The following is a 12,445-nucleotide window of genomic DNA, read 5'->3' on the forward strand; positions in this document are numbered from 1 at the left end:
AGCCATAATATAATAATAAGCCCCCAATAGAGCTATAACAGGCTTACATATTTAATAGATGTTATTCCTTAACACTATGCTATCATTAACTAGCTGGCTTAATGATACAGTGCAAACAGTCTGTCCTGAACCCCCCGCCACACGGGTAGGTATCTATTAAAGAAGTATCCCATCACCAAAGAAATGATCAGTCCAACTCCCAACTCCCAATGAAACCATCTGTCCACGACCAGCCATGACCAAGTATGTGGTGCTGCTCAGGCATCATCATCAAAATCGTCGTCATTCTCGGCCTTGGTATTATTTGACTTGCGTGTAGAGTGACAGGGCGAGCAGGGGGGAGAGCGTAATTTAATGCGTGTAGTTGACCACGTGACTTTGGCGTTTTTCGTGTTAGCCCAGATCAGAGTCGTCGCGTCACATCGCGCAGGCTACCACCCCTCCATCGAAAAAGCAGACGGCGATGCCTCGAGGTTGATCAAGCCGACATCAATGGTTCCTATACAGAAATATCGATAAGATGGCGCCCGAGGTGATTGACCTCATCTCATCCAGCCCGTCAAACCCTCCACCTTCTTTACCTCGACCTGCTGCTGCCACTGTTCGCCATGACGAGCTGCGGACTGCGCAGCAAGTAAAAGATGTCCCAAATGGGAGAAATACCCATGCTTCGATCCCCCAAGAAGAACCTCTCTTCTTTTCCGATGATTTTGATACCACTATCGACCTAGACGAGCCCATACTCACGGAGACGACCGGGAGTAAAAAGCGACATCTTTCTCCAGCGCAACCTTGCCGTCCTTTAAAGCGTACTTCTCCAGGACAAGAGCCGCAAGCCATTCTCCCCCCTGTACGAAAGATAGGAGGAGGTCGAACCTATACGATCCCCGACCCTATCGAAGTCACGAGTTCACCAGAACATCACCAATCACCCGTGCGGAGACCCCAAGTCCCTGGCCCGATTAAACCAGCGAGAAACACTGTCGAGCCCGATGACGATGACGACCCTTTCGCCAGTTCTCCCCGACCTATACATCTCGCGCCGCCCAAGCCAGCTACAAGACCTTTCGAATCCTCAGATCCGTTTGCAAGCTCTTCACAACCGTTACCGAATACCTCGAAAGCCGTCGATCCCATAGCACCATCACCTATTCGTACCACTGCGCCGGTCTCCAAGTCATTACATAGGCGAACAGCTACATGGGATCCGATTTCTAGCTCAGCACCAGAAGTTTGCTCTTTTGACTCTTCTCCGCCTGGCAACCAAGGTCATGTCGTTATTGACATCGACGACTCGGATGCCAACGACAACTCAGAAGATGATTTGCCAGACATTTCCAACTTCGACATAGCGAAGATTCGGCGTCGATCGCAGCTTCAGCGCTCCCAAAGCGACGTTATACCATCAAAATCTAGATCTCGGTCAAAACCCACAACCACAACCACGAGCAAAAAGTCAGCAGCAGATAGGGCCCGTGAGAAGGAAGCGAGAGCCGCAGCAAAAGAGGTCGACAAGGAAACGAAGCGTCGCGAGAAGCAGGAAGCCAAGGAGGCAAAGGCCCGCGAGAAGGAGCGAAATGCTGCTTTGGCCGAGGTCAACAAGCTCCGGACGGACAAGAAGGTCTCGACTCCAGAGATGATGGTCGATATCCCTTCAAGCCTGAACCCGACGATTACAACCCAACTCACTGCTATGCTGGAGCCGCTTGATGTGCAGTTCACAACTTGGGAAAGTCCTGTTGACAATGTGATCAAGTGGCGCAGAAAAGTCAAGAGTCGTTTCAATGACGATCTTGGTCTTTGGGAGCCTATCCCGCTACGTCTGCAAGACGAAAAGCATGCCCTTGTTGTCATGACGGCTGATGAGTTCGTCAAACTTGCCTTGGATGATGAGCTATCCTCCCACGTTGAAAAGATGGAAAGACATTTCTCTGCCCACCATATTCTCTATCTCCTCGAGGGTCTAATCCCGTGGATGCGCAAGAATCGCAACCTTCGCAACCGGCAGTTTACTTCTCGCGTACGGGCTCAAGAAGCCTCAGCATGCAACTCCAGCCGCCGTAACAAGCCTGCCGAGAGTTACATACCTGAGGAGACCATCGAGGACGCTCTCCTGCAGTTGCAGGTGATGCACGACGTCCTGATTCACCACACCACGATCCCCCTCGAGACGGCAGAGTGGATCGTCAATTTTACCCAGCACGTATCGACAATTCCGTACAGAAAGCAACGGGATCAGGCAACTCTTGTCGCTGGCTTCTGCATGGAGAGTGGACAGGTCAAGACGGGCGAGGATACAAAAGACACCTACGTCAAGATGCTCCAAGAGATCGTCAGAGTCACGGCACCGATTGCCTATGGAGTCGCGCAGGAATTTACCAGCGTCAGCGAGCTGGTTCGAGGACTGGAGGCTGGCGGTCCGACACGTCTAGAGGGCGTGAGGAAGAGCGCAAACAAAGATGGCACTTTTTCGGATCGCACAATCGGACAGGCAGTCAGTCGACGCATGTACAAAGTATTCACGGGACAAGACGAGACAAGCACAGATGTATAATATTTATTGAGACGCGATGGCATGATTAGATTATGATATTGAGCTACGCTAGCTGAAGAGTACGGAGTAATGAATCTGCAAATTCGTCGTTAGCCAGGTTATCGACAAAGACAATCATAACAAAAGACGAATTGAACCAAGCTGTCAGACAGCGGTTGGACAAAGTTGTTTCCACATGTGTACTTTCGGTACAGGTCTGTGAGTTTGCTTTTTCATCATGTGCTTGGGGGTTGGTTAGAAGAAAGAAAAAATTGTAAACGTACCATTTATTTGGAGACGATGTCCTCTTCTTCACACTTGGGCTTTTTCGGCGCAGGCGTGAAGAACGAGTCCATCGTCTTTTGTTTGGCGTCGAACTTGGCACTGCCAATGCCACCTCGAGTCCTTTTCAGGGTCTTGGTGTGTTCGACGCTGTTGACCTTGTCGACGCGCATCTGGAAGCGACCCTTGGTGTCTGGAAGAGCCGTGATGACAGCTTCCAAATACCCAGTGTTGCTCCAGGAAGGGTGAAAGGGAGTAGAGGCAGGACGTGGCCTTGCCTGGGCGCCAGGAGCTATCGTGACAGGCGAGAGTCTTGCGCAGAGTGCTTTGTAGAGAACACCGAGGAGGATGCCATGTGCGACGATGCAGACGGTAGAGTCTTCGTACAGCAGGGGACCAAGATGCTCACCCAAGAAGCGATCACATCGCTTCCTCATAGCCTCCGGTGTCTCTTCGCCCTCAAACTCGAAAGCCAACCCGAACTTGACACCCTCGCCAGACCCAAAGTCCTTCTCCCTCAGCTCCGGAGCCACGACAAGCTTCACCCCCGTGGCGCGTTTCTGCGCATCGAGGATCGCCTGAGCAGTAATTGCCGCGCGTTGGAGGTCGGAAGAGAACATGCGATCAACCTCGACGTGCTCGGCTAGGTGAGCAGCCAACCGTCCAGCCTGGAGGACGCCGTGGGCGGTCAGGGCAGAGTCTCGGGAGCCGGCGTAGACACCTGCGACGTTGTCGACTGTCTCTCCATGGCGAATGAGTAAGAGACGCATGGTCGCGTCGCTCAGGGAGGCCACGCTAGAAGCAAGCTGAGCATGGTGTTGGTTGATGAAGATTGAAGTGAGCTGGAGGAAAAGTCGAAATTTTATGCTGCTGAGATTAGATGCTGACTCATCATCGTTAGCTGCATATGTGGTATACACCACTTTGGCTTCTCCACTGGTACCCTACACTCAAGCAAGATGGAATTATCTTTCAAAGACCAAACAACCCAATCGTAGTATTAGTGGACTAACAATTAACTCCTATCGTGCAGATACCATTCAATTAACCAATTCAAAAACCCTTGCATTCAATCATGTCATTCATTTCTTCTTGCCGGTCAGAGAACCAACAACGTCTCCGAGACCAAGACCCGAGAGCACCTTGTTAAGGCCAAGACCTCCCAGGAGACCGTCAAGAAGACCGCCCAGACCAAGACCACCAAGCTGTGAGCTGTCAGCAAAACGTCGGGCATGGATAGGCGCAGGAAAAGAGGCGCCAAAGGGGGAGACGACATAGCAAAAGGGGACATACGAGTGGACCTAGTAGGGGACCTACAATCTTGCCGACCAGGCCAAGAACACCGCTGAGAAGGAGACCGACTGCTGCGATGATCTGGAAGAGGGGCTCGGCGAGGAGAGCCCACAGGGGGTTGAGTTCCTTCTTGGCATGGGGCATACCCTCGAGCTTGCGCTTGGCGTTGTCGATGGTCGAAGTGATGCTGCCAGTAAGCTGTTGTCGTTAGTGATGTGGTCATGGACTAGGGATATGCGATACTCACCTCCTTGAGCAACTCGGCGAGCTGAGCCTCCTCGGGGGTGGCTTCACCACCAGCAACCTTCTGCTTCGCGTTCCTTTGGATACGTCCATCAGGATCAAGACCTCGGATAATACCGTTGGTCTCGGTCAAAATCTTGCCTCCCTCCTCAATCAGAGGTCGAACTTGTCGAACAAGCTCCTCTTCATCACGCTCCTCCTTGGGCTGAGCCTCAGCAGCACTGATTTTGTCGTCGATCAGCTTGCAGATGGGCCGGATTTTGTCCAGAGTCTGACCGATGGCGTAGGCGAGCTGGCCTGCAAGCTTCTTGTCCTTCTCAGCCTGCTCCTGCTTCTTGGCCTCCTCGGCCTCGGCCTGCTCGCGCTTGAGCCTCTCCTCTTCAGTCTCGCCGGGCTCCTCCTCAACCTCAGGCTCAGGCTCGGGGGGGATATCCTCGAGCAGGGAGACGTGACCGACAGTCTCTCCCTTGCTGTTAATGACATCACCGTCCTGGTCAATCTCCTTGCCAGCGCAGGCGAGGAGGTCGCCGCTGGTGAGCTTGCCAATGATGTTGCCCTCTTGGTCGTTGACGTTACCCTCACGGTTCACCTTTCGGCCAGCCAGAGGGTTCTGCTTCTTCTCGACTTCAGGCTCCTCCCAGCGCTCGGCCTTGCCAATGACATTGCCGTTCTTGTCAAGGATCTCACCGTCATCGTCAACACCGCGACCGAAGAGGACCTTGGGGTCACCAGAGGTCAGTCGACCGACGACATCGCCAGCAGGAGTCACGATCTTGCCGTCCTTGGCAACAGTGCAGCCCTGGAGCTCGGCGAAAGGTCCCTCTTTGAGACCCTCGCGCTCGCCCTCAGTCACAAGCTCAGCCTTGCCGATGATGTCGCCAGACTCGCTTCGGATGTTTCCATCCTTGTCGCACATGCGTCCAACGAGAGAACTAACGTTGCCCTCAACTACACGGCCGTAGATCTCGCCGTCACGGCTGACCACGTTGCCGGCCTTGTTGACACGCTTGCCAGCGAGAGCGGACTTGTCAACTGCGACTTCGGCCTCAGGCTCGGGCTCCTCCCAGACCTTGGCCTTGCCGACGACGTTGCCGCGGCGGTCGAGGATGTCACCATCCTCATCGACGGTGCTGCCCTTGAGAGTCTTGAGATCACCTTCGACGACTTCACCAACCTGGCGGCCTTCAAACATGACTCGGCCGTCAGCCTCGACAGTGGCACCAGGGAAGTTCTCGAAAGGAGCGAACGCCTTGTCTTCGCGTTCGGCGGTAGAAACCGGCTCTCCCTTGCCGATAACCTCACCGGCGTCGTTCCAGATGTCGCCGTTCTCGTCGCATCGCTTTCCAATGAGCTCCTTCAGCTCACCTTCAACGACCTTGCCGAGAACGTTGCCGCTGGAGTCGACGAGCTTACCGGCCTTGTTGACCTTGGTTCCCTTGAGAACAGAAAGGTCCTTCTTCTGGGTACGCTCCCATTCGGGAAGAGGCTCAGCTCGGCCAACAACCTTGCCGTCACTCCAGATCTTGCCGTTCTCGTCAGACTTGAGACCCTTGAGCTGTCTGATCTCGCCCTCGACGACGCGACCAACGGTGTCTCCCTTGTCGTTGAGAAGGTTTCCAGCCTCGTCGACCTTGCAGTTCTTGAGCACAGAAAAGTCCTTTTGCTCACCGCGCTCCCACTCGGGGAGAGGCTCTGCCTTGCCGACGACCTTGCCATCACTCCAGATCTTGCCGTTCTCATCAGCCTTGAGACCGATGAGCTGCTTGATCTCGCCTTCGATGACACGGCCGAACAGGTGACCCTTTTCGTTGACGAGGTTGCCGTCCTTGTCGACAGTGGTGCCCTTGAGGATAGAGAAGTCCTTCTGCTCGCCACGCTCCCATTCACCCACAGGCTCAGCCTTTCCAGCTTTCTTGCCGAAATCGCCCCAGATGATACCCTGGTCGTCGCACTTCATGCCGATGAGCTCCCTGACCTCACCTTCAACGACACGACCCATGATGTCACCCTTCTGGTTAACGAGGTTGCCATCCTTGTCGACGGTCGTGCCCTTGAGGATGGAAAAGTCCTTTTGCTCACCACGCTCCCACTCGGGGAGGGGTTCAGCCTTGCCGAGTTGCTTGCCGTAGTCGCCCCAGATGACACCTTGGTCGTCGCACTTCATACCGATGAGCTGCTTGATCTCACCCTCGGTGACACGTCCAATGAGATGGCCCTTGTCGTTGACGAGGTTTCCTTGCTTGTCGACGGTGGTTCCCTTGAGGATGGTGAAGTCAAGGGGCTCCTCGACCTCCTCTCCGACTTCGCCGGCCTTTTCCTCGCCTTCAGCAAGCTTCTCTTCTCCCTCGGCGAGCTTCTCCTCACCCTCCTCGCCAGCCTTTTCTTCTCCGGGGAGCTTCTCAGCTTCTTCGCCGAGCTTCTCTTCCCCTTCGACAGACTTCTCCTCACCCTCGGCAAGCTTCTCTTCACCCTCTTCACCGAGCTTCTCTTGTTCGGCGAGCTTGTCTTCTGGGACCTCGCCTTCAGGGAGCTTCTCTTCTCCCTCAGCAAGCTTCTCCTCGCCTTCAGGGAGCTTCTCTTCTCCTTCAGCAAGCTTCTCCTCGCCTTCGGCTGGCTTCTCTTCTCCCTCAGCAAGCTTCTCCTCGCCTTCGGCTGGCTTCTCTTCGCCCTCGGCAACCTTGCCTTCCACCTCCTCGCCTAGCTTGCCAGCGGCCTCCTCACCGGGAGCAACCGACTTGAGATCTTCGGTGCCGGGAGCCTTTGACTCACCCTCCTCGTCGCCGGGGATTTCAGGAGCCTCAGACTTGGGTGGTTCGGATGGGGGTGGTGGTGCCTCGGACGGTGGGCCTTGGCCTTCAGGGAGCTCGCCTTCGGGAAGCTCACCTTCAGCCTCCTTACCCTCGGGGAGTTCACCCTCCCCGGGTGCCTTGCCCTCAGGAATCTCGGATGTGGGAGCCTCATCCTGAGGAGCACCTTCGGGGATGCTTGGTGTCTCCTTCTCCTCGGGCTGGGCCTCCTTGCCAACGTCCTCGGCCTTTTCTGTCACCTCCTCGGGCTTCTTTGCCAAGTCGCCAGTCTCCTCTTCGGGCTGAGCTTCCTTGGCGACATCTTCGCTCTCGGTGGTCTTCTCCTTGGCCTCCTCGGGAGCAAGCTCCTTGAGCTTCTCCTGGGTTTCGGAAGCCTCCTTCTCGCCGGTGGGCAGTTCGCGGTCCTCGAGACCAATGGTGGAGTCCTTCTGGCTCTCGCTCTTGACATCGGGTGTCTCCTCCTGCTTGGCCTCGATGTCCTTGGAAACTTCAGATTCGCCTTCTGACTTGCCTCCAAGGCCGAGACCACCGGTTACACCGCCAACGGCAGACTTGCCCGTCTCGCCAACGGCACCGACGGTCTGGGAGGCCGTGTCAGTGACACCGCCGACGGTCTTGCCAGCGGTATCAGTGGCGCCGCCAACAGTGTCACCGACTGTCCCAGTAACTCCTCCGACAGTCTTTCCGACAGCGCCGGTGAGACCACCAACGGTATCACCCAGGCCCTCCGACTTCTTCTCAGCGGGCTGAGTTGTGTACTCGCTGTGCTCCTCATCGTGCGAATCGTGCCCCTCCTCCTCCTTGCCCTGTCCTATCGGCAAGGTCTTGCCGAGGACGTCGCCGGTAGAGCTGACAACGTCGCCGGCGTCGTTGACGGTGTTGCCGACGAGGTTCTTGAGGTTGTCGGGGTCTGCGATGTGGCCGACGGTGTTGCCGGCGTCGTCTAGGACATCCCCGGCATCGTTCACGACGCCGGCGGCGCTCCGGGGCACTGATTCAAGATTGACTGCAATAGGGACGATAAGCGCCAAGCTCGGCTGCAGGATTGTGAACGCACCAGGAGTCTGCTGCTCTTTGGAAGCAGTGTCTTGTGTCGAATCTTTGACCTGGCCTTCGGGAATGGAGGTAGGGTCCTTTGTGTTTGACATGTTTTGGGAGGGGGGTATCTTTTCGTGTCAACAAGAGGGAAAGGAAATCAACAGAGGGTTTTTGAGGGTATCGCAATGTTAGTTTCTAAGATGGCTACTTTGTTGTTGTTGTTGTTGTTGATGTTGTTGTAGTAGTAGGCCGAATGGTATTGAAATGATACTGTTTTGACTGAAAGCTCAACCCATCCACCACATCCCCTCACATCTTTATACCACCTAGACAGCAATGGAAAAAACAAGTTTCTTTGCAACCTTGTTGTATAACGTCAATTACACTCACATCATCAGTGTGAGCACCAAGACTATCAGCCATGATACTGCGCCGCACCTGTTATCGGACGACATGAGCAACAGCCACACGTCATGATGAAGATCTCAACGGGCGGGATGGTGTGGCGAGGGCATGGGGATGACGTATCAGCGCAGCTCTCGGCATGGGAGCCTCCTTGGAGCTTCCAGGATGAAGGATTGGTCTAGACTGCAGGTTGAGCTTCCAACGATTGCTTGGTTGCAAAACCGGCTTTGCGGGGTGGGAAGACGACACCCTCACGAGTTGAACGTGGAGAAGATCTCACGGGTTGGAGGGCTGGATCGAGATGATGACTGGTCTGAGCTTGTCTCGCCTTTCACGTGTATGCAATGCGAGAACCGGCTTTTCCAAGTGAACGGCGTCTTGTAAGAGGAGGAGAAAAGTAAACTCTAGCGTACGGGGAGGGGTTTCTCCATGAGGATTATTATTCCGAGAGGACCACTCTAATGCATGACATGACACGATCGAGGCGTGATTTTTTTTGAAACGCGCCAAAAGGAGAAAGAAGGAAAAAAAGATATCATCGATTCTGATTCTGACCCTGATTCTCGCCTTGGTTGTTGATCTGGTTCTGGTTCTGGTTCTGGTTTTGACTACTGTCCCTGTTAAAGACAGTGGGGATCTTGATGATGAGTTGGATCCCGTCAAACGTCGACTTGACATCCAGATACAGTTCATCTGGCCTTGGAGCTACAGCGGGTGGTTTTGGAATATTGACCTTTCCGCCTTCTTGTTGTTGCTCTTTTGTCTGGTTGCTGTTGTCGTCCTTGTCCTTGTCCTTGGGCTTGTTGTTGAGCTTGCCAACCACGTTCCCCTCTTCATCATAGATGTTCCCCTCAGAGTCGACGCGCAGCCCGCTAGACAAGGGCTCCAGCTTGGGTTTGATGTAGTTCTCGCACACCCGTCCCGCCACCTCTCCGTCAGCGTCCAGGATCTCTCCAGAAGCCGAAACTGGTCGGCCGACCATGGACGGCAGGTCCCCTTCAACACGACCAAGTACGGTGCCGTCCCAGTCGAGAATGTTGCCAAACTCATCGACGTACTTTCCCTCCAAACCGACTGCAAGCTCTTCTGGTGATTTCTGTGATTGCTCTTCTGTGACGGGCTTTATCCTGGGGATGCGGATTTCGGGATTCGACACCTCTGGCTCGGCGCCGCGACCGTTGCGCACGGGGACGTTGACCTCGTAAGTGCTGTGCGAGGGATCGTCGCCAGGGGTGGACGACGACGACGCCATGGTGAATTCCGCGGTTTCACGGAACAATATTCGTTGGCTGAGAAGGATCGCTTATGGAGAAGGCGAAAGTATTTGTTAGAGAGAAGTGCTGAGTCGACCTGTTTTGCGCAAGCCTCTTGCGTTGCGGGGAATATGACGAAAGACAAGAAGATGCAGAGAGCCTCAAGAGGTTGGATTGGGCCAGTCAGAGTGGCAGGCAACCCCTGTTGGGCGGAATGCCTCTTCCACACGGGCGGTAAGAACCGCGGCCTGTAGTTTCAGAGAGGGCTCTAGAACAAGGAAGCCCTGTCCGATGGTCGCGAAAAAAGAGCGATCGTCCTATATCACGGCGATCGTTAGATGGACGCTAGCAGGGGAGAGACGCGGGCCATGGAGATGAGACAGGATCGAGGACCCTGTCAACAATGAACAAACGTTCCTGAAGAGCAACGGTTTTCTTGGTTAGACAAGAGGCTAATGTAATGTAATGCGGATGGCCTCGTTCTCTCGTGGCTTTGCGTGGCTCACGGCATAAACGTGGCGTCCAACGGGGAATTGACTTGAAAGTTTGGAGTTGAGTACTGTGAGTAGTGAGCACTGTGACGGTTCCGGAGCTCGGCATCGTCATCTTGGCTTCACGGCTTGATTTATCCGGGGCTTCAAAAGCTTGTACTGTACAGTAATCTCTCATCCGGCCTCTCTCACTCTATCATCCAGGTTGTGTCTCTGTGCTCACTCAAAAGAATGCCAATGTATTTGACTTGTGTAGAATTTCCCATGTTTCCCAAAAACGCCCAATACTGTCCACATTTGCTATCATTACATGGGTACCCATAACAACAATAAAAAAAGCACCGTTTAGTTTCTGCAGTTCAAGACAACAAAAGCGAATTAGCCTCTGCAAAGACAAGACAGCGCGATTAGCCCGAGTCCCTTCGGCTCTCACCCGGTGCTGGAGATTTGAAAATGCCAAGTAAGATACAACGGCCAAACAAAAGACGGGGGAGAGGGGAATTGGGCATGAGGGGAAGAGAAAGGGGGGGTGAAACATACAGTAGCGCTAGTTCCAAATCTCCGTGAATCCTCGCCTTGAGCTGAATCTCAATGTCGAGGTTTAGATCCAGCCTCAGCCGCAGAGTATCACTCTTGCCGCCGTCGTCGCCGCCTTGCTGCTGGTTCAAGGCGCCGCCAGTGACGCCGCCGAGAGTGTTTGTCACTCCGCCGACCGTGTTGCCCAGGTCTCCGCCGACGGGGAGCTGGTCTAGGGGTCCCGACTGCTGCTGCTGCTTGTTGCGGCGGGCAGACTTGGTGCCCTTCTTCTTGGTGCGGCGCTGCTTCTTGGGCTGCTCTTCGCTGGAGTAGGTCTGGTCGTCAGACTCGGCCGAGACGCGATCCTTTTCCATGGTAGCCGACATGATGGGTTGTGCTTAGGGCGGTTCTTGTTCAAGTCGCTCGAGTAATGAGAAAATTGAAATTGGTCCGAGTTTATTGTTGTGCGTTTGTCTATGTCTACCCTTCTCCCAAGAGGAGCGAGGCCATATAAGTTCAACCCACCAGGTCGAATAACAGGATTTGGAACAGCCATGAGGTCATGATCGAGATTCGAATCCAGATACAGTATGTACCATTACAATGCCTTGTCTTGCCTCCTGCAAGGGTGCATAAGTTCTCGGCCATCGTCACATTGTGGCCACACACAGCACACCTCCACCACCGCCACAACTCCACCCAGCCATCTCATCTCACTGTACCCATCCCAAAACGCCTCTAGCCTGCTTTTTCACTGTCTCTGACATAACGGCTCTCCATGCCAAACTGCAGCCGCCGCCGGAGCCTCACTGGTCGGCACCTATCCTCGTCGTCCACTTCATCCTCAATGTCACCCTCGGGGTCCCAATACACCGCCCATCTCTGCTCTCCATCAGGACCCTCCTCGCGCACTGCCACAAACGAATCATGATCCCCCTCGAGCGTCAGGAATCGATCATCTTCGCTCCAGCCCCAGGGTCCTATGACGTGACCCACCGTGTCCTTTCTCCCCCCGTACGTGACGGCGTGCGTGTCCTTGTCCACATAGATCCAGTTGAGAGCCGGGGGGTCGTCCGAGACCATGCTCACCAGCCCCAGATGGCCTTCTTCGCTTGGGTACTTGAAGTACCACCCCAGAAACTTGTATCCATCGACTGGATTATCGGGAAAGTTGATGTAAAACTGCCAGGTCAGTCTGGAGTTCTGTCAAAAACTGATCAACTCACCTTTTGATCCTTCACCACCCCCGTGCCAAGCTCTTGCACCTTTCCCTCATGTTCCATGATGAAAGTCATGTGGAACTTTTCCTGCTCCTTGCTGAGGTTCGCATTCTGCTTCTTCTGAGCGCTTATCGCGTTGCCCACCCCCGTGACAGTCGGTATAGCAGTGATGGCGAGCAACCCAATAACCATTTTGGCGGTATTTCGATCGGTTGAACAGGAAAATCCTGCCTGCTCCCCAGTGCAGAGCATGACGTCCATCTTGTAGTATCCCCGAGCCAGTCATGATCACCAGCCACACATCACCACCCCTGCAAAGGACCCCTGCTGCCCATCACGCCAGCCCGGGGGACGTCATCCGCCC

General features: G+C 54.5%; 6 protein-coding genes across 6 annotated transcripts; 1 reads left to right on the forward strand and 5 right to left on the reverse strand.

Annotated features, from left to right (window-relative positions):
• Window positions 1-520: 520 nt before the first annotated feature.
• NCS54_00013400 (ERCC4 domain-containing protein) lies at window positions 521-2,554 on the forward strand (the record flags this gene model as incomplete). The annotated part of the gene is made up of 1 exon (XM_053145791.1): window positions 521-2,554. The coding sequence occupies one exon, from the start codon at window positions 521-523 to the stop codon at window positions 2,552-2,554; it is 2,034 nt and encodes a 677-aa protein (XP_053001766.1).
• A 266-nt stretch (window positions 2,555-2,820) lies between these two features.
• NCS54_00013500 (Hypothetical protein) lies at window positions 2,821-3,648 on the reverse strand (the record flags this gene model as incomplete). Its single annotated transcript, XM_053145792.1, has 1 exon — window positions 2,821-3,648. The coding sequence occupies exon 1, from the start codon at window positions 3,583-3,585 to the stop codon at window positions 2,821-2,823; it is 765 nt and encodes a 254-aa protein (XP_053001767.1). The 5' UTR covers window positions 3,586-3,648.
• Window positions 3,649-3,897: 249 nt separating this feature from the next.
• NCS54_00013600 (Hypothetical protein) lies at window positions 3,898-8,306 on the reverse strand (the record flags this gene model as incomplete). The annotated part of the gene is made up of 3 exons (XM_053145793.1): window positions 3,898-4,020; window positions 4,109-4,306; window positions 4,356-8,306. 3 exons carry the CDS (start codon window positions 8,304-8,306, stop codon window positions 3,898-3,900), a joined length of 4,272 nt encoding a protein of 1,423 aa, XP_053001768.1.
• Window positions 8,307-9,136: 830 nt separating this feature from the next.
• On the reverse strand, window positions 9,137-9,853 carry NCS54_00013700 (Hypothetical protein; the record flags this gene model as incomplete). Its single annotated transcript, XM_053145794.1, has 1 exon — window positions 9,137-9,853. One exon carries the CDS (start codon window positions 9,851-9,853, stop codon window positions 9,137-9,139), a length of 717 nt encoding a protein of 238 aa, XP_053001769.1.
• Window positions 9,854-10,690: 837 nt separating this feature from the next.
• On the reverse strand, window positions 10,691-11,247 carry NCS54_00013800 (Hypothetical protein; the record flags this gene model as incomplete). The annotated part of the gene is made up of 2 exons (XM_053145795.1): window positions 10,724-10,730; window positions 10,886-11,247. 2 exons carry the CDS (start codon window positions 11,245-11,247, stop codon window positions 10,724-10,726), a joined length of 369 nt encoding a protein of 122 aa, XP_053001770.1.
• A 352-nt stretch (window positions 11,248-11,599) lies between these two features.
• On the reverse strand, window positions 11,600-12,273 carry NCS54_00013900 (Hypothetical protein; the record flags this gene model as incomplete). The annotated part of the gene is made up of 2 exons (XM_053145796.1): window positions 11,600-12,043; window positions 12,088-12,273. The coding sequence occupies 2 exons, from the start codon at window positions 12,271-12,273 to the stop codon at window positions 11,600-11,602; spliced, it is 630 nt and encodes a 209-aa protein (XP_053001771.1).
• Between the last annotated feature and the right edge of the window lie 172 nt (window positions 12,274-12,445).

Source organism: Fusarium falciforme, chromosome 1 (genome assembly GCF_026873545.1).
Source record: "Fusarium falciforme chromosome 1, complete sequence".
Classification (NCBI taxonomy): domain Eukaryota; kingdom Fungi; phylum Ascomycota; class Sordariomycetes; order Hypocreales; family Nectriaceae; genus Fusarium; species Fusarium falciforme.